Source organism: Arctopsyche grandis, chromosome 9, assembly GCF_051622035.1.
Source record: "Arctopsyche grandis isolate Sample6627 chromosome 9, ASM5162203v2, whole genome shotgun sequence".
Classification (NCBI taxonomy): Eukaryota; Metazoa; Arthropoda; class Insecta; order Trichoptera; family Hydropsychidae; genus Arctopsyche; species Arctopsyche grandis.
This window is the reverse complement of record NC_135363.1, coordinates 27,266,997-27,293,874: the sequence shown is the minus strand read 5'-3', so window position 1 is coordinate 27,293,874 and position 26,878 is coordinate 27,266,997. Positions and strand designations below refer to the sequence as shown.

The window sequence follows — 26,878 nt, the reverse complement described above, 5'->3', positions numbered from 1 at the left end:
CGGCGCCCTAACTTATTTGGCGCCCTCGAGCACCACCCGACCTAGCCCCCCCCCCCCTAAAACCGGCACTGGATGTACATATGTTCTATATGCCACATGTGTGTAAATACGCCTACCAAGCAAACACCTGCTTCATAGTTTTTAAATATAAACGTTTAGTTGTTCCATGAACTGTACGTTTGACCAAAATTTGGTTTAAAGTGTAATTCAATTTTGTCAATTTAGTTATATGATTTAATAATCTACTGTTACACTACTGCGTGTAGAACATGTGATAAACTTCTTCCATTCCTGTTCTTGTATATTACCTTATCTCCCCGTTTACCTTATCTCAATACTATTTTTGATAAGATTCAAGATAGCGAATTTCTCAAATGATTGTACGCCAAAGTACATATATATGTTGCACCAGTTGAAAGTTGTTTTTGGTACTTGGAAGTGTGTGTACTTACTCATCTCATAGGTGAGACCTAACATCAGGAGTCCTCTTTCAAAAACAACTCGTTGAGCAAGTGATCTTAGCCAGAGTGAAAGGCACACACTGCGATGAAAGGTCGCTCCATCATCAGACCAACTCGAGCCGACAACTTTTTTCTTCGTTTTCGTTGTACCATTCCCTGACAAGTGAGAGCGTCAAGGTTGATTAGGGAAACCAGAGATACTAGATATTCGTAAATCATTCCGAGTGTTTTCGAAAGAATATTGGGTGTATAGGACATGGTTGTTGAAAGTCGAAACACAAACTGTTGCCAAAAGTATTTTCGTACTACATTCACTTCACTCCTGACAGATTAACCAATATTTTTGTTATAAGCACGGCAGTTTTGTGGCATTTTGCAAACGTCAGCATTCCTGTAAAACTGTGTCATACGATAATTCACATCAGCACTTGTTTATTTTTGTTTTTTAACTTGAGCAATATTAAGTATTTTGGTGCTATAGCAGCATCAATACCTATGATATGTAAAGGCACTGCTTTTTGGATATCATACATATGTATGTAGGTACGTTCCAGTTTTATTGGTACTGTCCCAGTTTCAAAGTATGGTCCTGAAGTACCTTTTTTGTTTTGTCAATTGGTAAAAACTAAAATGTGCTGCCTCGGAAAATGACTTGACAGAATATTTGTAATCTTTGTGGAACTCGAATCATATTTTATTACATAAGAACACTGTCAGGTGATGATAAAACAGTTCTATGATAATGCTTGTGGTGAAATAAATGTATTTGTGGTTTGGCAAAGGCAACTCAAATTGTTTTGACAAATCCATCTTGATTGTGGATGTACAAAAGCGAGTACAATTGATATTGTCAGTGAACTTAAAATATTAAAAACAAATGTTGAGGAAAGGCGTTATTAGTAAATTTATCGGATGCGGTGCATCCGCTCTAAAATCGCCAGACAAATTGAACGACAGCTTAACGGACGGCTGCTTTAAATGCAATTCTCATCTTCTCGAATGATAGATTGCACATCAGATGACGAGTAACCTTTCGATGTGCGCAGATGCAATTATTAAAATGGTAATTATTAAAATTGAGTTGGATCTTTCGGGCGAGTTTAATAAGGCAAGATTCGATAAGTTCCGAATCTTGCCTTATTAAACTCGCCAGAAAGATCCAACTCAATTTTAATAATTGCATCTGTGCACATCGAAAGGTTACTCGTCATCTGATGTGCAATCTATCATTCGAGAAAACGAGAATTACGTTTAAAGCTGCCGTTCTGTTAATCTGGCGATTTTAGAGCGGATGCACCAAACCCAATTTATCCTATATAATCCTACAAAATTTACAAAATTATATGACTGATGTCTTTCTTACATTGAATTATGAGAAAAACAGTTTTGGTGGAGCAGGATCTTTTACTTGGACAAACAATGATTTAATTATGTAGGTGTGAAATTGTAGTAAATTTGAAATTATATTTTGAGCAAGTTGTCCTGGTTTGGGAAAAAATTATAAGGGTCAATGACAAGTCTCCATATACTTGGCATTGACCCTTTTAGTCGTGACCGATTGTGCACATGGTTCACGATTGATTGATGGCACGTATGTAAAGTTTAAATAACGCATCGAACTACAATTGCAACTTACAAACTGTGGTACCCGAAAATTTGAATACACTGTTTACACCTGAACATGGAACAACTGTCATTTGTCATTTTTACATTGCCATGTCGAAAACTGGTTATGACGTGGATCGAATACTCGCCGTAGTTTCCAAGCCCATTGTCACATTTTATATAGCCATTGTGCTATCTCGTTGATTATAGTGTTTTGAATTTAACACTGTCGAGTGAATTTGAATGGTCTAGTTTTTTTTTTTCATTATTTATAGTTATTATTTTTATACTTCATTTCACAAACTGCTTTCTCTCAAATTGCTGCTACCGTTTACTACATATAATATAGTAGTGGTCTTACATCGATTGTGACATTTCCTTGATTTTATTATTTAATATCTACAAATTGGAGTCGAGATATGTACTTAAATGTTAAGTGCGACCCGTTAAAAATGCTTAGTATTGCAAAAAATTTCACTTCTGCAGACTTAAATTCATTCCTGCTCCACTCCGTAGTTTTTCAAGTGCACTCTCCTGTAAATCCTTCACATACAAAAATGCGCTCCAGTTAAGTTTTCAGCTCGTGCTTAAGTGAAACCTAACGAGGCTCACACTACGTTCTATAGATGCAGTCAGTTTAGTCATAAAAAAAATCTGGCCCGTTTGCATATTTAAAAAATATTTTTAACTTAACTGCATTATATTTAATGTGTTTTCATTAGCAATCACTCGAGAATTTTATACTCGGTCATCACAATTAATTATATTTCAAAGGACTGATCATTGTGTGTGTGAGATGTATGTATATATGTACATATTATATTATGCGACACGTGTACCTTATGCGTGCGCACTGCTCGCACTTACACTGAGCGAAATCTACCCGAAGTCCCGACATACCTACCCTGTATACGTTCTGTGCTTCTGATACTTTAGTTCCGAATTTTGCCTCATTAAACTCGCCAGAAAGATCCGACTCAATTTTAATAATTGCATCTGTGCACATCGAAAGGTTACTCGTCATCTGATGTGCAATCTATCATTCGTGAAGTCGAGAATTGCGTTTAAAGTAGCCATCCAGTTAATCTGTGGTTATGTCTGTCTGGCGCTTGTCGATCGTTTGCACCGCATCGTATATTATATAATGTAGATTAGTGGTTAAGTTTGCAAACTGAATATGCTGTAATTAAATATACATATGTAATTATTAGTGCAAATTTACTATGTATAAAATCATGTGTTGAATTTTTATATCAAATATATATTTTTATCACAATCTTATGTATTTCCAACATTTTACCTAAAAGCCTTAAAAACTTGTCACTCATTCACTTTTGTTGCAAATCTCGATTACTTAATATTGTTATTTTATATACTCATCTCCATTGAAGTAGATTGGGTAGAAGCGCTCTCAGCTTCCAAAAATGTTGCTACAAAAACTCCGTGCAGACGGAGATTTCGGCTGTTTTGCTCAGTTGTTTGTTAAGCTCTGTAGCAGTAGGATCTCTTTGAAATAGGCTCTACTAGTGAAATTGTGTGGTAGTATTAGTTCGACAAAGTCCGAACAACTGTATGTGCACGTGCTAGATGTTCGGACCAGCCTCACTCATTGAAAAACAGGGCCGTACACCGTATTCTTTTTTAAAACTAATTATTACTTTATCTACATTGAAGTAGTATGCATAGAATTGCTCTCAGCCCCTAAAAATGTTGCCACAAAAAATCCGTGTGCCCGGAGATGTCAGCTGTTTTGTCCAGTTGTTGTAAGGGACGAATTTTTTTTCCTCACTCTTTTGTCTCTCTTCTGACTTTCCGTCTCTCTCTTCGATGGCTCGCTTTTAAGCGATACTTTTGTTAGGAATGACTATTCTATACATTATACTTCAATGCTCATCTCCCTTCGAATTTCAGAAACAATTAATTTTCTATGTGATTTTAATATTTTTACTTTGTTGTTTCAGGTTAGATCCACCGGTTCTAACGTCGTCTGCTTCAATGGACAGCATCAGAATGTCACCGTCTCCAGTACAAAATCGGACGACTCAGTCCGTAGTCCAACACCACCAGCAGACTAACCAGCAGGGTATGGAAATGCAGTACCAGCAGACCAACCAGTATATCCAGCCGTCGCCTAATGTACATCAGCCGCAGCTGAAAATGCAAAACAACATCGTCAACCAGCCACCGCAGAAGATGCAATTGCAACCTTTGGGACCAAGATCGCCCCTGCTTGAAAACCACCAAGAATTGTATGGCACGAAACAACCTAGCGAACTTTCGAGACAATACGCTCTCAGAGAGCAAATGCAAATGGCTCAACAGAGGGCAGAACAACAACAACAACAACAGCAACATCAACAGCATCAACAACATCAACAACAACAACAACAACAACATCAACAGCAACAACAACATCAACAGCAACAGCAACAACAACAACAACAACAACAACAACAACAACAACAACAACAGCAACAACAACAGTCTATTCCTCTTAGCAATTCTTCGTATTCGCTTCCAAGTCCCAATCAAGATCCTATCTTAAACGCTGTCATACCTCCTGGATTTAATGCTTCTGTTCATCAAGCTTACTTGCGTAGAAATCAACACCAATTCGATCCACAACAAATCTACCAGAACCACCAAACTATGTATTCTCCCACTAGTCCTAGAATGTACCAACCGTACACTACTAGAGTGCAATCGACAAATTATATACCGACAGGGCACAGTCACACTCAAATCCTTAGACAACAGTATAACGAATTGCAACAGATGAAATTACAGCAGCAGATACAGTACCAAACCCAGGCTCAAATCCAACAGCAGCAAACATTCGCCCAACGGCAAATCTTACACCAGCATTTGCACAGTAGACAACAGTCCCAAGTCAACCTATCGCAGTACGGAACGGTACCGAATATGATGCATAAAGACTCTCAAATGACTGACTCACAATACATGCGAAAAAATGAGGAATTGTCTCCAAATTCGGATGACTACGCCTACCATCACTCTCCTAATTCTAAACCGGTGCAGAAACAATTCATACAGTCGCCGATGAGCTATGGCACAAATAGAAACGAACTGGAAGTCAGCAGTCCGAGTTCAAAATCTCCGAGTGGATCCGAGAGTCGGAGGAGTAGTAGTGGTACAACCCAAGCTCTGAGGTCTCCAATTGCTCAAAGACCGCTATCTGCACCTGTCACAATGGCCGGGTGGTTATATAAGCAAGGATCTGAGGGATTGAAAGTTTGGAGGAAGCGGTGGTTCGTCCTGTCTGAATATTGTCTATTTTATTATAAAGGTATTCAAAATTATAAATAAATCATATGAGATGTTTTAGGTTTATTTTATATAGATATACTATTGTGGATTTGAATTTTAGGTCAAGAAGAGGATAAGCTCTTAGGATCAGTTCTATTGCCGTCTTATCAAGTTTCTGGGTGTACGCCTGATGATAAAGTCCTAAGGAAATTTGCTTTCAAGTGCGAGCATACGAACATGAGAACATACATTTTGGCTGCTCCCGATCGGGAACAAATGAATCGATGGGTTAAAGCGCTGACTATGGCTGCACTTATGCAGGAAGGAAGGTATGAAAGATGTTTAGTAATTGTTTTATCTTCATATCTATTTTAATTTGACACCAACTATATGTATATTATCCCAGTTTCTTATACGCTAATTATAAATCAACCGTATTAACTCAAAATGTACCCATATACTGGATATACATACAGATGTATATTAATCATTGATTCTTGATTTCAGTACTGCTGGGAAATTGACTCAAATAATGCATACTGCTCAATCTAATACCAATAACGATAGGAGAAGTAAAACTCCTAATAATATTGTTGATCAGGTAAATCAAGTTTTCCTATAACTTTTTGAGTTTTCTATACATATTACCATTTATTATAACGAAATTATTGTTTGGATTAGGATGAAATAGTACAAGAGTCAACTACTGGTATACAACCAACCTATGAAAATGCTCCACCAAAGCCCAGAAGATCTAATGAAGGATACAGCTCTCCGAGTCCTGAACGAGCAGTCAATAGGTAACTATATATGTACATATGTACTTAAATGTAATATGAGCATATTTTTTGGATTCAATTACGACAAATAAATCGTACGTTTCAGACGAGATCCCACCTACGATTCATCGAGAGATCTCAAAGGTCCAAATGGTGCTCCTCCAAATTCAAAAACATCAGATGCAATCTACGAACAAAAGCCGGGCACCAACAATGTAAGCAACTATGCAAGTCAGAGGCAATTGTCTAAATCGCCAGAGCCAATTTATAACGCTCACAACTTATCGCTACCTCTCAAAAACACAGCCACCAACCGATTAGAAAATAACAAATCACCATACAATTATCAAGACGCCACACCGAGCAAAGCAATAGAAAATAGCGACAATAGATTAATTCAAAAATCATCGGCCTATGTAGACAATAGAAATGTCAGTCACCAGCGAGATCATTCGTCATATAATTATCCGAAAGAGAAGCAGAACGTTTACGGCGAGTCTGGTTACCAAAAGATGATCCAGCAGCAGCAGGAGTACAAGGCAGAAGATTCTAGAGAGCAGTATATGCAAGATATATATCAGCAAAATGTATCTAATCATCCTGCTCCAATTGAACGGCAAGCCTTTGAACGAAGGACTCCTGATACGTACGGTAGATCGGCTGTAATACCTGGTTATTATAATAAAGGTAGAGCAGGGGATTATGAAGACGTTTACAACAATTCAGCCAACGATCAAAATTATATGGAGACGTATCAGAGACCTTTGAGTCCGATGGCGTACGAAGATAGAAAAATTTCTGCACAGATTCAAAATCAAAGATACGAATCTAGTAATAACGATAATGTAAGTATTATTGTTGATATAATTCAGCACTATAATTAAATACCCGTTATCTTTCGGTCCATATATTGTAATATGTATATTAGGTGAATGGGTTGGGTTATTGGTAATAAATTAAGATAAATAAATATTACCCGTTTGCCCGCGGCCGTCTTTTATGGAAGCTTTGGGCGACAAGTCTGTAGCGCGGCTGTCTTCCATAGAATTTCTGAACTTTGCACGGGATTTTGAGCCTTATATGCGTCTATTTCAACTGTTTTAAGGTTCAAAACTGGTTGAATATATTACTGAGAGTTGAATGCCATCTATTCAATTTGCTTAAAATGAATATATACCAGTCAAAATTAGTTTTTTGTGGAACCATACTGAAATCTCGTTTATGTGACGTCACGTCTGTTGAACAATGGCGACGATACGACTCAATTGTATGAAGAATGATTATTTGACAATTAAGCCAAAACTACGAGATATATTATGTATTTTATTGTTTAAAATAATAATTTATGTGTTAATTAACATATCTGGTTACTTGAGTAAATATTAAAATCTGCATTTAAGGTCGAAAACTCGATTGCCAAATTCGCGAAAAAGGTGCTGCGTACAGGGCTTGTTCGCTATATTTATTGCCACAGGCAAAGGGTTAATAGAAAGGACAGAAAAAAATTTGTTTCTATTGTGTTCTTTGTAATAGATGATTAATAGATCTTGCATTACAAATTTGTATGATTTCATAAATATTAAAAGATATCTTATATTATTTTCAGAGTCAAATTTATCCAACTTCGGCACCGCAAATGCGACAGAAGAAAATTCCGCACAATTACACAGCTCCAGTTCTTCCTTATAATACGGTTCCCCGACCTCACAGTGCAGATTTCTTAGAATATGAATCCAAAAATCCAGTACGTGATCCGGCAACCTCCAGCAAATACTCTTCGAATGCTAGTCGGCAACCGCCGAGACCGAAATCCAGCCTGGACATCAATAATTACGAGCACAATGGCGACAGTTACTACTACTCGGAAGCAAGTTACGCAGAGAAAATGCGACAGTCAGCTCATTACTTACGGAGTAAAACACCAGGCAATAGCATGGCAAACGTCAAACGAGGCAGTGTCAAATCTCCCGACTTTGTCAGTCAGCGTAAAATGTCGGCACCGACTTTCCGAGCCAGTGACATTGCCAGCTACGAAGCCGATTTGAGGATGGAGAGAGAACCGATCTACGGAATTAGAGATCAGAATAAGAACTTGAGCTCCGTGAGCGAGTTTAAAATACATGATGGCACCGGTTTGAATTCAAATTGGACATTACGGAACAAAAGCCTGTCTCACATACCTTTGCAAGATGATGTATATAATAGGAGTAACAGTGCCATGAGTGATGGATCTACAGCCAGTGGATTCAATAAGGAGTTGGTTAATGAAAACGGTGATTTGTTCATAAGATCGGCAAGTGCTAGGTTACCATCATCGGATCCCATAACTTCTAGGGATGGCGAACGTAAAGTTCAACAGGTATTCAATTACGTAGTGACATTTTTTTTTCCAAAAATGAATTGGTCTTATTTAGCTAGTGAATATTTAATTTTCAATTGAAGTGTTCGTTTTTAAGTTGTCTAATTGTCAAATTGTTTCCATCTTACTGTGCGAATGCTGACTAATTGGTGTTTCATGACTTTTCCAGCGTGAAGAGTCGATGAAGCGTCTGTTGGAATGGAAACAGAGAATGCTGCAGTCTCCATTGACTCGTAAAACAACGCCAGCTACGTTGTCGTTAGCTCGCAGTTTGAATCATACAAAACCGTTGACTCCGAGTCAGATCACCGGCGACCGATACAATGGTTCTGGTCAAACTTTCCCTAAATCCGTGACGAAGCATTCAAATCATAATGCTGCATATAATAGTTATTCATCTGATGATGAAGGTGAGTCCTTGATTCGTTTTTTCTTACATGTGATGATTATCCATAGCAAAGTGACCATTTTTGCAAAATTGATTTTAAGTGTTGAAATGGTCGATTTGCTCGTATGAGTAAATTAATTAAAACGTTCGAAACTTAATTCATTTTAGTTTTTATTTAAATAGTTTTTTTTTCTACTTAGATTTATTATTTATTATGAATTGTATTAATTTGCATGATTCGTTTAATTTTTTTGTTTTATTATTATTTTAAATACATCGGTGTAAACATTTGATTTTTTCTACGTCAAAATAATTCGATTTTTAACTTGATGCGTTGCGTTTATTCGAGGCCGTCTCGATAAGATGATGATAATCAGCAGGCCTGCTGAAGAGCTGTCAGTTTAGAATATATGGCCGATCGGAATCAAACTAACAGCCGATTGCTGATCACATATTAAGAACTCCATTAATGTTGCATTGCGTTTATTTGAGGTTGTCTCTATAGTGTGATATTGACAGTTATGTAAGACAGGTCTGATCCTGGAGCTGTCCATTTAGAAACCATGAGGCAAATTTGACTCAAGCTGACAGTAAATCATCTATTAATGATCAGTTCAATGAAAACATTAAGGTCATGTCTAATTTGCCCAAAAATCTGCAGTTTTTAAAGAAAACTGTTTCATTTGCAGTTGAAATAATTTTTCTTACATGTGAATATGTAGGATTAGGCCTTAATTAGAACCATCATTCTATCGTGACGGCCTCTGTTTATTTCAAAATAAATTACTAGTTATATTCTGAGCATACACTAATACAATATTTTTTAATTATTTTATTTTAAACATATACACATTGACATAATTAATTTACTTAATAATTTTTTTTATATTTCATAGTAGTAATATCTGATTTTGGTTTATTTGAAAGACAATCTTGACTGAATAAATATAGCTTTGCAAAATTTTTACCTTCCTGCCTGCTTGGGTTCTACTTACTAACACGGGTGGAAGATCAAGTTTACACGACGTCACTATATACTGGTTCAGGTTCAGGTGGACGGGTTCAAAATGTTTGTACTTTTATTAACTATTTTAAATTTAATCGTAGATAATGATAGTTATTTATTACTAACAATACTGGGATATGGTTTATAACTTATCTTATAAGTACTCTTGAGTGAATGGTATGTTGCGAATGTTGAATCAAACAAAAAAATAATAGAAAAATAACCGTAAATACTTTTTTTCATTGCTCTTGTACGATTAGAAGTCTGTATTTAATTGATAATCATAATAATAATAAATAAGATGGTGTATGAAGTGAGTTAATGTAATGTATGCCTGTCGGTCGGTTCAGAACGGTTGGCGGACAATATCGGGGGCGAACCGAGCACAACGGCAGGGCAAAGGCAGGCAGGAAGGTCCCCCACTCCCCCTCCATTACCCACCCCCATTTCCACCAACAAGCTTGATGCGGCGACTCTCACATGCACCCTTGACACAGAATCACAAAATCAACTCCCCAAAAGTGAAAGTAATTTTTCTCTATGTAGTGCAAATTTGACGGATACAAATAATCAAAACAATCAACAAACAAACGATACATCGATGGATCCTTCGACAGAAAATAAAACCAAAGACGAGTCCGATTTGGAATTGGAATACACAGACGCCGATTTGGACGAAATCCTAGATTTGTATAATGATCACGAAATATCTGAAGATGTGCCAAGCGGAAGAAAGTCAGCCGTAGATGAATCAATGCATACTAACAAAACGGGGGATGCCACTAACGAATCTATTATAAGTGAAACGTATCCCGATTACGAATTGTGTGAAATAAACCAATCATGTGTAAATTTGGAGGAAAATCCAGTACGAAGTAGGGCTTCAACTCCCCTTTGCACTCCGACGAATCCTGATCTGTGCGAGGATCACTATTTACCCATGTCTCCGAGAAAGGCGGTAATGAAATCGGAAGCGCCTCATATTGAAATAATTAAAAATTTAAGCGTGTTCAGCGGTGGTGCTAAGCAGCATGAGGATAATCCGTATGTTGAGATGAGTCAAGGTGGTGTAGAAAGTGCTTTCAGCAATGAAGAGACGCAAGCTTACGAAATCGTGTGCGTTTCTAGTGGTAGAGTTGAGCCTGTATACATGGAATTGAATAACCTTCCGGACAAGAATGTATTGAGCGACACTCCTAAAATTCAAGAGCCAGAACTTCCTGAAAAGAATAAAGAAACACCAGTTCCAAAGTCAATATTGAGAAAACAAAAATCGGATAGTAAACTGAATGTAAAAAGTTCTATTCGGACTGATGTTAAATCACCTTTACCTGATATCTTAATCGCGTCTCAGAATAAAGGGTTTTCGAATAAATCCGACAGTTCTGACGCAGACGATGAAGGCTCTAAGGACTTCTCCTTACACACCGCTTATTCTAGATTTAGTCTGTCTGATAATTTCCGACCAGCTTCATACTATTTACGATCCAAAAACTTGACTGATATGCAAGACAGTTCTGATAGTGAGATTTTATCACCACCACCGATACCAATGTCTCCTCCGCCGATTGAAGACTTAGAGGTATCCGACACGTCTCTTCAAAACATCAAGATTGAAGACCCCATTAAAGCGACTATAAACATGCCTCAAACGGAACTGCCAGAAAGAAAAAAGTCAACATCTTTAATGGACTACGGCAACACTCCATCCATGTACGATACCATATTCAAAGGAGAACGAGTCAAACGTAACCGAATAAGTCTTCCTGATAGTGAAAAAAGCTTCCGTAACTATAAAGATAACGAATGCAATCAGCGCTCCTCTTTAGATTTGAAATCAATTCCGCCTAGTTATAAAACAAGCGGCAATGCAGAGACCGATTCATTGTTGAGCTATAATGCCGATAGAGGCTCGTCGAGGATGTCAATAGAGTCTGATATAAGCAGCAAGTTTGACATATCTACCATCGGAGGTTCGTATCAATTAGAAGAACGACTGCATTCCGATACGGTGAGCTTGAACGAGTCCGAAGATTTTATAGAATTGCGCCATCCTCATCCGCCGTCTGATTTAGAATTGGAAAAGATGCTCAAAAGGCGACCCCTATCCGAAGAATCTTGCTTTGAGATCGAATCATTTGACGCACACTTGAACGACACGTCCGATGATATCAATTTAGATGAGTATTTAAACGGACTACAGTCTGGCAATCTTTTCACCGTTCAAAATGTATATCCTTTACAAGCTTTCAGCAGCGATCCTAACATTAGGGAATACCCTCTAGATAATAAAACAGTCAGTTATTTGAATGGCCGTATTGCTGCAATCAAAGAAGAAGTTCAATATGAAAACATAACCTTGAATGAACGTAGTAGAAGTAGGAATTCGAATGTATCGAATGCAACGAGTGATCCTGATACTGTTAATACGTTTCAAACTGTATATTCGGTGCAAAAACAACCGGCACCATCTCCGCTAGGGTCACCGTTGATCTCAAAGCACTCGTACAGAAGTGATAGTCGAAGCTCTCTTCCAATACAATCCACCATCAATACATCGTTGCAGAATCAAGACACTTCCAGTCACACTAGGCATTCCAGTTTTGAGCAACCGACGATATCATATTATTCCAAAAACACACCACTTACAGATAACGATGAGTCTCTTTTAAAGAATCTGAATCGGTTCAAAAATCATGACAATTCAGCTAATAAAGTAAATATATCAGAGATGACTAAAATAAAATCGTCGAAGAGTGCAGAAAATTTATACCTATCGGATTCACTTCAGAAGTCGTCGTCGAATTTAATATTCCACAACAGAGAAAACTCTGGTGAACAATCGGCACCATATTACTATTCTGATCTGTCGTCACAAGACAATTTAAACCTATCTGGCTCCACCACCGGTTCATACAGTAAAAATATACTCTCCGTCAGTAATAAATTGAATAATCAACGCAGAAAAGGACCCGTTGCTAGAAAGTGCGATATAAGTCACATTCACAATCCGATTCATTCAAGCGTAATGTACAATGACATTCCCGGACCTGACGATGCTCCAAATTTGATAGCGGCGGCTGCTCGTTGCGTGTCCGTTGAGTTTTTGAGCGCTGCGGATAAAATGGCAGACATTGATGATAAAAATATATACGAATCAAGTGCTTTGAAGCAACAAAAGGTTAAAGACTCAACGAATCCCCACACATTCGGCTGTAAGAATATATACCCAGCAACGCATGACAAGACAAGTACTAGCATTCAAAATTTGGATGAATCAACGTCTAGTAATAGATCTTGGGAGCAGATAATTCACAATGTTGTAAACCCATTGCCCCCAACTCAAGACGTTAGTGTGTTGACGCATTCGAATAATTTAACACCGAGACCATCGGATCAAGATAACAAAAATAATAAGTCTCCGACTAGTCAAAATGTGAAGAATTACGATGGGGAAATGATGTGGGATGAGGATGCACTGTGGCGGGAGAATCTCAGAAGAGTGTCACACCGTCATGCCAGGTCCTTGGATCATTTGGATTCGTTGGCGAGCGTTGAAAACATATCGGGAAGATGCAGCGTTGATCTCAAAACGATGCTGGTCAATTCGACAAATTCAAACGAAAGACCTCGGCATTCTAAAATCACACGGGAGGTGACGTATGTTAACGATAACGTGAAAACTCAGAGGACGTTGAAGCGAAAGCAGCATCGAAAGATCAGTTGTCAATCGGTTCAGTCGCTGCCGTCGGTCGACGCGACGAATGAAAATGATGTTTACGTCCAGCTCGCGCTAGACACGGATGAAAAAATGCACTTTCACGAGGCTTTGGACGACGGGGTGTACGAACAACTAACGGTAGACACTACTAAGTGTGAAAAGAATAACTTTGAAGAGAACCCAACTAACGGTGATGGATTTTTTTTGTTAGAAGACGATACTAAAAATGAAATTCGTAAAAAATTTGAAATAGATAGAGAAAAATTACGGCAATGGGATCTGATGTCGAGTGGATTGATGAAAAACGAGAGCTCCTGCGTTGAGTCTGAGCTAAATGGGGGGGCTGCGGAGGGAGGGGGCGCACACACTACCACCACTCCACCAGGTATCGCACTCACCTTTTATTTTCTTACATAAATACAACAAAATCAATCACAATGATCAATTTAAATGGAAACTTATTTTTATACTACGAGAAAGTTTATATGAACTTCATGCTTTGTGCATTCAAGTTGATGTGGTTTCATTTACGAAGACTCACCCCTCACCCTTCAGAAAACTTGCGCTAAAGCAAAGATCAGTACACGGTCCTAACAGTGGTGTCAACCCAATTTTGGAACAACGGGTTTCCAATTTTTATATATACTAATTGTTTTACCCGGCTTCTCTCGGTATTTGTAATATGAACAGCTTAAACATGGCTAATCTAATAGTAAACATTAATTTGTTTTTTTATTAAATTTATTTTCTATGACAACGATATTGATATCGTCGTCTTTGATTTGTTTTCGTTGCTCCCATTAAATCTTACATACATACAAAGTCGCTTTCGAAATTATATATATAACCAGCAGAATAGACCAGCGGTTAGCATATAATGCTTTGAACAGAGTGGTCACAGGTTCAAATCCCTCTGGTTTCTGCTGGCCAGACCTTGGTTTGTGACTCCAGGTCGATCGTTTCCTATCAGAGTTGCCAATTTATCTGATTTTCATTGCAAGGGTTCCAACAAATTGGCAACCTTAGCCATTTTCTCGCAAAATCTCTGCAAATATACAAAAAAATGTAGATGTTAGTTGATATGTATTTACTGAATTGTTTAAATTCCTGAAAATTTACAAATTTGACCATATGTAGATGCTCTGTGGATATTAATTGATATGTATTTATATACTTTGTATAATACTAATAATATTTGTATCGTATTTACAATATGTCTGGCAAGGAATGCGCATTGGGGTTACCTGTTAGGCCTTTCTGGTATAAATTAAAGATAAAATAAATATGTATGTATATATATATATATATATATATATATATATATATGAAAAAAATTGGAGCCTTCTACTTTCTTGGGTATATACAGAACGATGCAATAAAGTTTATGACTTTTATTAGGAAGGATGATTCCGAGTGCAGACTGGATATACATATGTATATAGAATAACATAATAAGTTATTCTATATCAATGCTGCAGACACATTGAACGGTTAACAGTTAATTTTGCTTGTGCATAACGGAAAAAAGGTCTTTTCTCTTTACTTTAATCGACTGCGACCTTTTCGAAGTTGTAACCGTCGAAAACAATTTTCAAGATTTGTATAATTTTTGATAAAAATTATATGAATTTTTAGATTTCTAACAACGGGTTTCCGGAAACCCATGAAAACCATTAGGTTGACACCACTGGTCCTATTGTGCGCATCCTTTCCATAGATTAGGAGTAGGCTTTCATAAAAGGAACGACCTCTAATATAAGGGAAATCTTAATGTCTTTAAAATATGATCACACTTAATTTTTGTTCACACTTAAGTTTTTTTCAAAACAAAAGTGCATTGAATGTATTTTTGAATTGTTTTTGTTTTTGGTAAATTTATTCATAACCTATATATTGCTCATTTTAAATCATTATGCTTATCTACAACCTCAAATATATATCGTATAAAGAAAATTATATAATATCATGATACTCCGAATACCAATTAAATCAATCGGTCTATACAAAGCCCGAGCCATTTGAAATTTCGTCCAAATTTAATGTTTCCATTTTAGCAGATCATTATGTACATTGAACACACCTCGTGCACACAATCAGACACCTATTCGATTCAAACTTTCATTTCACAATTCCAACACTGTTAAATAATTATGCGAAATCCTATGAAGTGTAAAAATTGTTAATTTTTGTAATATTGGTTAATTTCGTAATGTTAAGTACAGTTTGCAATATTTTAATAAGTTTGTACTTACATTACAATATTAATCATGTTTCTCAAACGTAACAACTCTGATGTAAATAGATAATAAATTGTGAGGCTGTGTAAAATCGTTGCTATTTCAATATTATAAATTGCTAAAATTTTACTTAGCGTCTGTTTCGATGAGTGGAGTAGAAAATGCTAGAGCTATGAACCACTCTTTGCCGACGAAGAAACCCTTCACTGGAAGCAATCCTTCTTTGGTTCGCACCAATTCTCGGGACATATCCATTCCCGTGAGGGCTGTGAGTCCTCGAGTGAGATCTTCGAGCGCTCAGCCATGGAACAGTCAGAGCAATCACGATTTTGATACGTGTAATGGACAAACGGTAATTTTTTTTTATTAAATTGTAATTTTTCATATATATAATACGAGATTTAATATGAATTGAATCAATTTTAGCCAATGCAAAATCACGTGATTGAAGATAACTGGTCGACGATGAGATCGCCTTCTTGGCAGAGCACACAACCTATCAGAGCCGTGAGTCCGAGGATTCGACGAGCTTCCGATGTAGATGACAGGGTTAATAATGTGATTCAATTTCATGTTTTATTTTTGTTCGATTATTTTTATTTTGGTTTTTTTTAAATTTTAATTAGACTAATGCACCCTTACCGAATACTTTTGGCACCGAACATGCTTTAAGCATGAACAATTTATCTGCCGGTGAACTTCTTGGAAGAACACACGAAGAACTTGTATTATTGCTGATACAACTCAGGCGAAAACATACGGCTACAGCAAATGCTATCGATCAATGTTGCACGCAAATAAATAGTGTTCAGGTTTATTATTATTTTTTTAGTTTTATTCTGTTTTAATTTTCTTTAAAAGAGGCTACAAATCTTGTCGCTATCATGACGGCCTATGTTACTAATTTATTCATCTTTTTTGTGTGATTTTTCAGAGTCGTATCAACATGAGCGAAATGATGGAGCACAAGCAAGAAAATCTTCAACGCTTGGAACAGTTGAAGCATCATCTCATGGAATTGGAGAAACATTACGAGAAGAGTAAACCGCTTGTACATTTAGTCGACAATATGGTGAAGTTGGGAACGTTGTACAATAGGGGCCCGGGAGGATCCGTTCCTTCCACTTTGGACCGACTGGAATACAATCAAATGATACGGGAACGGGCGTTGATGGAACAAGCGGCCGAACAGAGACGGTTATTATTCATTTTATTATGTGTTTCGTAATGTATAATCTATTCTTCTTCTTCTTCATGTGCCATGTCCTCCTATAACGTCGGCAACTATGTAGATGTCCCATTCTTATTTTGTCCATTGCTGCTCAGAATAGTGCTCAGGTGCTGAGGCCGTACCAATGCCAAAGATTCTTTAGCCATAATGTTTTCCGCCTGCCCCGACTGCGTTGGCCTACGATTTTCCCCTGGATTATTAGGCGCAGGAGATCGTATTTTTCGTTCCGCATCACATGGCCGAAGTACTCCAATTTACGCCTTTTCACACTTTTGAGCACTTCGACATGTTTTCCCATCAGGGCAAGCACCTCGGCATTGGTACGACGCGCCATCCATGAGATTCTCAGCATCCTTCTGTATGTCCACATCTCAAATGCCTCTAGTTTCTTGGATGTGGCATCCGTCAGGGTCCATGGTTCTGTTCCATACAGAAGGATGCTGAAAACGTAGCATCGTAGAAGTCTCAGTCGGAGTGCTATACTGAGATCACGTGTGGTTAGGACTTTTTTCAATTTCAAGAATGTAGCTCTTGCTTGCTCCACTCTAACGAGAATTTCCTTTCCACTTTCACACGTTTCACCCAGATAGCACCCAAGATATCTAAAACCATCCACTCTCTCCACCACGCTGCTATTGATCTGTAAATGAGAGCTGACCGTATTGTGCGCCGACTTGCTGAATATCATCCATTTGGTATTTTTTGTATTCAGCTTCAACCTCGCCCTAGAGCTATGCACAGCAACTGCGTCCAGTGTTGCCTGTAAGTCGTTGAAGTTCGTGGTCAGTAGTACTGTATCATCCGCGTACCGAATGTTATTAATTACTGTGCCATTTATTGTAATTCCGGAAACTATCTCTTCCAAGGCTTCAGCAATAATATTTTCTGAATATAAATTAAACAGTAGCGGTGATAGCACACATCCTTGCCGAACTCCCTTCATTATTCTTACGCTCTCTGTTGTATCACGTTCGACGCGTACTACGGCTGTCTGATTATAATCTATTGGATACGTTAATTTTTTGGTGATTTCTCCTAGGTGGGCCGAATCGTCGGAGAGTCTTCCGCGCGAGCATGTGGAACGGCGTGTGGAGGAGCTTCGTGCTATGGAGCGTTGGGTAGCCGGAGAAGCAGGCGCATTACGAGGACTGAAACAGGAGCGGGAAACGCTAAGCGGTCCTGCTTTGCAACAGGATTTATCTCGTGTGCATGCAATGCTTGCTATCAATTCTAAGGTAATTTCAATGTCTGATTAATTCCTCAGAGGACAGAGGTGAAGTGTTAGTAATACCAAATTGTTCAAAGCATTAGTTTTATAGTTCGAAACAAAATTAGGTTTATAATTGTATTTATACTTTTATAGTGTACTAGTTTTTTTACCCGGCTTCGCTCGGTATTTGTAATATAAACCGCTTAACCCTTTGAATTCTGACTAACGCTAATCGGCGTTTTGCCAACAATTCCACGGAACTGAAGAACGATGGGCGTTGTTTTTTGAGTATGTAAAAAATAAACAAGAATACTACCCGCTAAGCCTTTCCAGGTAGCATTGAAAAAATATGCATTGAACATGGGTCGTGTAATCTGTGTCAATGTTTATAAAGACTGGTTTACACCATAGGGTTATTATTAGAGGCAGGATAGTCACAGTGCTATCCATTGTTCCATTGTTGTAAATCCTTTGTAAAAAAGGTTCGGCAAACCTTTAACAATGCATTTACAAGTCTGGTGACTAGTTATTATATACCTATGATTGACGCACGATGAACAAAAGCGCACCCTAACTCAGGTATACGGGTTTTTTTGTACCTTAGGGCCGGGCCGCACCGCTCAACTCGCGAACAACTTGGTTGAGGGCGACCAGACCAATGCATGCAGGTAGATGGGACATGCCACACTCGTCAACTTGTTTGTCGCACACATTTCCATACATTTTTTCGTGTCGCGCAACAAGTCGGCAGACAAAGTTGCACGGTGCGGCCCGGCCGCAGATATACATACAAGATAACTGTATTTGTACATAGTTTTGAAGGATAGTGTTATGGTAACAACATACAGAAATAATAACTTAGATCAAGTTACAAATAACGAAGTTATGATTAGAACAAACGCGTATGTCGCAAAACTCGCAAAGTGTTCCTAATTTTTTGAGTAGGGACTGTACTAGTACGGCAACTATTATATTAACTCTTGCTAAATCATCTTACATGTTGCTTGTTATTTTTTGGCTATAGAAATTAGAACAGACTGTTGCCGGAAACGCTCGTCTCGAACAAGAGCTGATGGTCCTCAGACAAAAGCTACAACAACAGCAAATATTGAACAATGGACATAACTCCAATTCCAATTTGTCAATTAGCGATTCTGGGATCGATGCACGCACAGCAGCCGACGCCACAGCTCTTTTGGAAGACGGTATTTAAACAATTTAATTTGTGCACATAAACTTTAACCACACTGTGTTTAATTGTATATAATATGTATTAACGTCAAAGAATTGAGACGAGTGCAACAATTGGTAGGAGATCTTCAAAAGCAACGGCAGGAACTGAGTGTGGCTGTGAGGCAACTGACTGACAAATCTCAAAGCTTGGGCCTATTGACTCCATCACAGCAGAATCAATCGTTATCTATGGATACGATGAATGGATTAAAAGGTGTGTTTTTCTCCAATTTTATAACGTTCATATGATTTCCTCACATGAATAAATGGGATTCTTATATGTAGACTCATCTTGCAAAGTTCGCAACAATTCAATATGGCTCGAGACAGACCTTGACAATAATACTTTCGTCGAGCATGGAACCAGTGGTAATACATCAACGAAGAAATTGACCCCTCTATACATCGATACACAATCTAATACCAGTTTCTCGAACGATAACAAGGACAATGCACCATCTCCGATTGTCAGCGATGAGCTCAGTCAGAACAATATGTTCAGTGAGTATTGATTCTATCTAGCTGTACTTAAAATCACTACTAATTTAAAGACAAATATGATACTGTATTTTTAAATATTTTAACCCTTTGCCCGCGGCAATAAATATAGCGAACAAGCCCTGTACGCGGCACCTTTTTCGCGAATTTGGCAATCGAGTTTTCGACCTTAAATACAGATTTTAATATTTACTCAAGTAACCAGATATGTTAATTAACACTTAAAGTATTATTTTAAACAATAAAATACATAATATATCTTGTAGTTTTGGCTTAATTGTCAAATAATCATTCTTCATACAATTGAGACGTATCGTCGCCATTGTTCAACAGACGTGACGTCACATAAACGAGGTTTCACTATGGTTCCACAAAAAACTAATTTTGACTGGTATATATTCGTTTTAAGCAAATTGAATAGATGGCATTCAACTCTCAGTAATATATTCAACCAATTTTGAACCTTAAAACGGTTGAAATAGGCGCATATAAGGCTCAAAATCCCGTGCAAATTTCAGAAATTCTATGGAAGACAGCCGCGCTACAGACTTGTCGCGCAAAGTTAATAAATGGGTGTACACCTGTTTTAATAATTAATAAAATAATTCTTAATCTGTATAGTACACTTGTTGCATTGGAACAATCTTTTAGACGATTGTGCATGATTGATAGAATAAAAAAAAAGTATCACATTCGTGTAGTACAATTAATAAAAAGCGTTCTTTAGTATGATCATGATGTAATAATCAATGGTTCTTTATTTCTAGATAACTTAACGAACGTTGAAAAGCAAGAAATCAAAACGGTACGCATTGTCAAACGTGAAAGTGAAAGACGCCAACGGGACCGAGAAAGGTCTCTTCAGCCAGGCAATTCAGACTGGAGCAGTCAACAAACTGGAAGCATCCTCGATCAGTTAGTAGAAGAAGACGCACTCTCATCGTACCAAAACAGATCTACTTCATTGCCAAGAGGCTTCCAATCGAACCAATCACAAAGTTCTTACAGTTCCTCTTTATATGCACATGACACCATAAGTTCCAAATCCTACTTACCAAGCGATAGCAACACATCATTGAACCATCAATACAGATCTCACATGAACCCACCAAACACACTCTCGCTGACAAATGTAAACATCCCATTCGAGAACATGTCGGTATCGAGTGCGAATTCCAGCAACAAGTACCTTTCGAGTCCCTCGTTGAACAACAACGACTATCTAACCAACCATAAGGATACGTCAAATTACTACTCGAGTAAGTACGGCTATCCAGATCAGTACTCTACCAACTACGTATTGCCTAAAGACACTGTGTCACGTTCAATCCCATACTTGGATAGTCCTGTTGATATAAATCGACCGTTGACAAATGGACCGCTTATTTCGGAACCTATGAAAAATGGCAGTGTGAATAGTTTGACTAAAGGCAACGCAGAACTGTCTCCAGTTTTTACTAGCGAGGCTGCTAGACAGATTATCATCGAAATGGCTGGTGAAAAAAACGGGTTCGTTCAGAATAATAACGGATCCCAACATCGGAGACAAGTGCCTAAAGAGAAACGGCGACATTATACAGCTCCTCATGATGTAATTTCGAAGACTTTAGAAAAGTCTGCCGATGATGATATATTCTATCAAGAGGTATGATATGGCAGTGACTGTAGTGCTGTATTTAATAATTAAATTTATAATCTAATAATTGTGAATGTTTAGAAATGGTGGAGAGCTCGCGATGACGTTGATATGGAGCGTGTTTTAAGGAGTGGAGGAATTACTGGTAATAAACATGGTCCACCACCTTTAGTCGCCCCACCGGATGTGGTTCGTTCTACGCTGCCATCTGGACCTCTTCCAGAGCATTATTCAGAACACACTATTGACCGATTGCTTGCGGCTCCAAATAAAATACTGATTCCAGAACGTTATATACCGGAACAGGTAATGATCTCATAAAAATCTGACCCACATCTGTAATATTTTAACAATTGCAACTTTGATCTATCTTTATACATAGAAGTCAATGAACCTTTGTTATGAATCAGGGGTACTACTTTAGTATGCGGTCTACCGTCACGTATCTACTTTAGTATGCGATCTACCTTCACATTTTTACTTTAATATGCGGTCTCAGTTCACGAGTGTGACACTGAGACTGAATAATACCGACCCTAACAACCTAATCTTAAATGAATAGGGCCAACCTTAACTTAACCTAACCTATCCTGACCTTTAAATAAATAGGATAAGATATCTGTAGGAATCTAGCACAACTTGTGCTATTACGAATCAAAACCTGTGATCTCATACATTTCACACCAATCATCGTCGCTCCTGTACAAACATGCACAACTCAAGGGCAACGTCCCCTTCGACCATTCCATAAGAAAGAGTGCATCGCTCGATCGTAAAACGAACGAAACCCAACAGTGATGTCATCAGGAAACTGTAACACGTGTCCTAATAAGTCGTTTACACGTGGCACACGACCCCATTCTCAAACGAACGACGTCCTGGCGCTGACCCCATAGTTATAAACCAAACGTGTACCGAAGACACGTGCCTCGAAAACAGGTCAACACGTGTCCTGGAAACGAAGAAAAAGCATCTGCACACGGCACGCTTCAAGCCAGAACGTATATAAAGCGACGCACCAGCTCCCAACACCAGAGCGAACCTCTGGAGTTCAACCAGCTCACTTCTCCGAAGCTCAACCTCTTCGTACATACAATAACCATTATAACAAATTGAACAAAAATAAACGATCCTCTTACAAACACAACCGGTGTTTTCTTAGTACCGCGTACTAAATTGGTGACACCGACTACTAAATATCTTTTTTTTTTTAAGTTTTATTTCATCAATATTTTCACAAAAAAAAAAAATACATATATATCTTAGCAGCCAACACCTATTTATTTAAGGGTCAGGATAGGTTAGATTAAGTTAAGTTGGCCCTATTAATTTAAGATTTGGTTAAGAGATATGTATCTGCTGACGATATTTCGATAGAAATGCTTCAACAACATTATAGGGCGGCAGGAAAAAACAAAAATTGCAATAAACATTTCGTTGCTACAATACAAATAAAAAAAAATAGTCGACTGCGATTCAAAGGTAGATCGCATGCTGAGGTAGACCGCATACTAAAGCAGCACCAAATCAGATATATAACAATTGTTTAATGTTTTTTATTTAGGCTCCCGAGTTGTCTCCCGAGGAGCAAAAGAAACGTAAGGAAAAAGTTGAATCTATCAAAAAGATGCTATCAAATACTACTTCGTCTTCCATGGATCCTAATAAAGTAAACTGTTGTTTTGAATTTACTTGTATTTTATTATATTTTGAATTGATTTATTTATTTGCTGTGTTGTTTTTTTTATATAGAGTCCTGACGTTGAGGATAAGCGTCAGCGTGAGCATTTGCTACAATTAAATCAAATATTGGCCAAACAAGTGATGGAGATGAGTAAAATTGTCGCTGGTAAGGACACTTCACTGTTATGAATATCTAATTCGATAAAGCATGTTTTTGATCGTACTTTTTCCTAATGTCATTGAAGTTTTATCATTACTACTGTTGTTTTTTAATCGTTATATTACTAGAGAGTTCTATATTGTTATTCCTTGTAAATTTTGGGCGTGTGTTTGTATGCCAAATGTACGTTTTTCATTGTAAAATTATACTCTGCATACCTATTCATAGCTTGACGAGTGTAAGTGCATCACACTTAACTACATACTTAAATGATTCATTACTCGCTGCCCAGATTTTTAACGTTTATCTGTATTTAATTCGGATTTCTTTACACTTTGAAATATATTTTCCATATGGCAATGTTTGCTCACCAGCACTCACATTAATATTTTCATCATATATAACAATCAATCAAATATTTCACGCAAGAAGAAATTGAAAATGATGAGTTTACAATTTTCTCTTGGCATCTATCGGCACCGTCGCGATAGAATGACAGTTCATTTGCTATAATAACAGGCCCAGACCTAGACGTTTTATGAACCGATTGCTCTAGCCTACAGTTATTAGGTCATAATCGCGACAGCCTCGAGCCATTTTTTTATTAAAATATGGGGTAATATAATTCAATTTTTTTTTTCCAATCGTTTATGTGTGTTAAATATTTAATCCTCTTCTCGATGGTAGTATTATATTTCGTATTTAATGTTTCGAATCCGTCAATACGATATTTTAATGGTTGTGGCTATTTGCAGATACTATATCAGCAAATTATTGGCTATTTGCAGGTACTATCTCTGCGAATTATTGGCTATTTGCAGGTACTATATCTGCGACAGGCGCAAAGCCTTCTGCGCATGCGCGTGAACTGTCACTGTCAGCGTGTTTAATGTTAAAATTTTGTTTTAAACCTCTTAAAATTTAGTTCGAACTCTTAAAGTGACGTAGAGTAAAAAATATAATCCAAATTAGTTAATATTATTAATTGTTAGAAAATTATTATCATATACAACGTATAATACCTACATACAAGTACAAGCCGCGAACTAGCTAAATGATATAAATCTATTATAATAACGTGCGAAATTTATTTGCCTCGTGTATAATGAACGATTGATTAAACAAGTCTTGCATATATTAAATGTATGAAATTATAATCGGATTATAAGTTCACGCGCATGCGCAGAGGGCTTTGCCCCTGTCGCAGATATAGTACCTGCAAATAGCCACAACCTATTTTTATTTGAAGTAGATAGAAGTTTTATAAGCCGCAGCTTTGCTGTAAATTCGTATACTCTTCATTTTATATGCGAAACATTATTCAACCGTTATTTTTACACTTCAAATTAATAATATATAATTTTATTACTTTGCTCCTGTACGATATCGTTCTGAAAACATCTTGCGAAATTTTTCATTGGTGATTTTCAATTGTTTCAACGGACGGTGATTTTCAATTGTTTCAATTGTTTCAATGCCCCAATTAATTTTGGATACAATTGAGAATCATCAACTTTTGATATTTTATACAATAAATACAGAAATCTCGCCAAAGATTTCTGTGTTTAGTATACGAGGATATGTTGAAACGAGGCCTTTGCAATCTTAAACGTCAGGCTTCATTTGTAGAATACATAGTTTTGCAAAAACTCTCACTCAAATTCAAAGCCAACACAAACTTACCTTTTGCAGAACTACATATGTTTACTATGCTCACAAAGCATGTCGATTAGACTAATTAGTCCAATCGACTGATGGTTCTACAATTAGGCATTTTTTAACTGACGGGGCCTCGATTCACCACATCCTTCTGTATTTCATTATTACATACATATTATATGCGCATGATCCTTTTTTGCTTTTATGTGTTTGTGTTGTAATTTTTTCAAAATTAGGTACCGGAGTTGATAATCCGCAATCAGTGCCCGCACCGAGTTCGGCCAATCAAAATCCTAAATAAATAAAAAAAAATACATCCAATTATTGTTAGATTATTTGTCACCCATTCCACCATCACTACCACAACTGCTCCACCGCAAGTGCATTTAGCAAATAACTAATGCTTGGTTTTTTCATGTGATAAAAGCTTGACAAAAATTATGTGAGTTTTTTTACTATTATTATTATTTAATTATTATATACCTATAATATGTAGACGTTAATTTGAATATTTTTTCATGTTTTTGCTCCTATCTATATTTTTAATGTAGATTTTATTTCAACTTTATACAAACAATATAATTTATTCGCTCATAGGTAATGTACAACCATAGATGTAGAATAACCTAGATATGCCTTTACATACAAATTTCGTTGGAGATCTTGTCGCCATTAACTGAGGGGTGCGGGGGGTTTAACTAGCGGGGAAGTGGTGAAAAAACATTTCGACGCAGCGGTTGGCAGTGGTCAGCAACCAGTTTATGTACATATGTACATGCACTGAAGTTTTATTTTATTTATAACTTTATTTTATTGTACACTCCGCGTGACAGTAAGCCATATTAAGAAAAAAATATTTAGCTGTACACACTATATTAAACTACAAATGTATGTTACTATAAAAAACCATCATTGACTATTACAATATTTAAACATTAGTAACTTCCACAAGGATCAATTTTAAAGCTGACACTTTAATATTTAGTTCATTGTTTGTAGTTTTAAACTAAATGTCGATTTCTGAATTTCCTTCAGTGCCAACAAGATATACGCGTACATTTAGAGACACCTGTGGCAGAGGTTGTCGACCGCTGTTCCATCACTGCATATAACTAGAGGTAGGATAGTCAAAGTGCTATCCATTGTTCGGCAAACCTTTAACAATGCATTTACAACCTTTGAACAATACACGGCCCCCTCAGGCTCCGGTGACTACATATAACACTACGTACATCGCGCCGATATTTCATTATATGTTAAAATACTACTATAATTGAAGACATTATATATTAATTCTTACTTATGATATGTGATGCCATCCGCCTTTTTATGTTTTCTTGAATAATTGTAACACAATTTCACTGAATACGTTGACATTTTCGAAAAATGTCAATTGACCTTCCGACTTAGAAGCTAACTGGCTACTGAGAGAGAGTGTGCATGCACTGTACTTTTTTTTGTGTGTGCATGCACCAACAGGGTGATCGGCTTAGAGCGTCAGGGCGTATCTATGTATTCTATATCTATATGTACAACATAACTTATAAGAATTGAATACCAATTTTTGCTTTCCTACAAATTAATTTAATCATTACGTATTGGAAATGTTAAACATTTAAAATTTTGTTTCAGTCAAAGCTCTTGAGAAATTACCGGATGAGATTGAATGTAATTATGACTCTGAAGATCTATCACCTGAAGTTGAGCTGCCCTTGTACCAACAAAGAGACAACTTTTTCTCTTGA

The 26,878-nt window shown here is 37.2% G+C and overlaps 1 protein-coding gene across 1 annotated transcript; it reads left to right on the top strand.

Moving 5' to 3' along the window:
- The first annotated feature begins 416 nt into the window (after window positions 1-416).
- On the top strand, window positions 417-26,878 carry LOC143916670 (uncharacterized). Its single transcript, XM_077437868.1, has 22 exons — window positions 417-463; window positions 4,028-5,373; window positions 5,455-5,662; window positions 5,841-5,934; window positions 6,015-6,133; window positions 6,219-6,957; window positions 7,719-8,471; window positions 8,641-8,881; window positions 10,216-13,971; window positions 15,958-16,175; window positions 16,250-16,372; window positions 16,450-16,635; window positions 16,758-17,020; window positions 18,094-18,289; window positions 19,289-19,469; window positions 19,550-19,711; window positions 19,783-19,998; window positions 20,763-21,640; window positions 21,713-21,937; window positions 23,196-23,300; window positions 23,384-23,480; window positions 26,766-26,878. The coding sequence occupies exons 2-22, from the start codon at window positions 4,062-4,064 to the stop codon at window positions 26,876-26,878; spliced, it is 10,185 nt and encodes a 3,394-aa protein (XP_077293994.1). The 5' UTR covers window positions 417-463; window positions 4,028-4,061.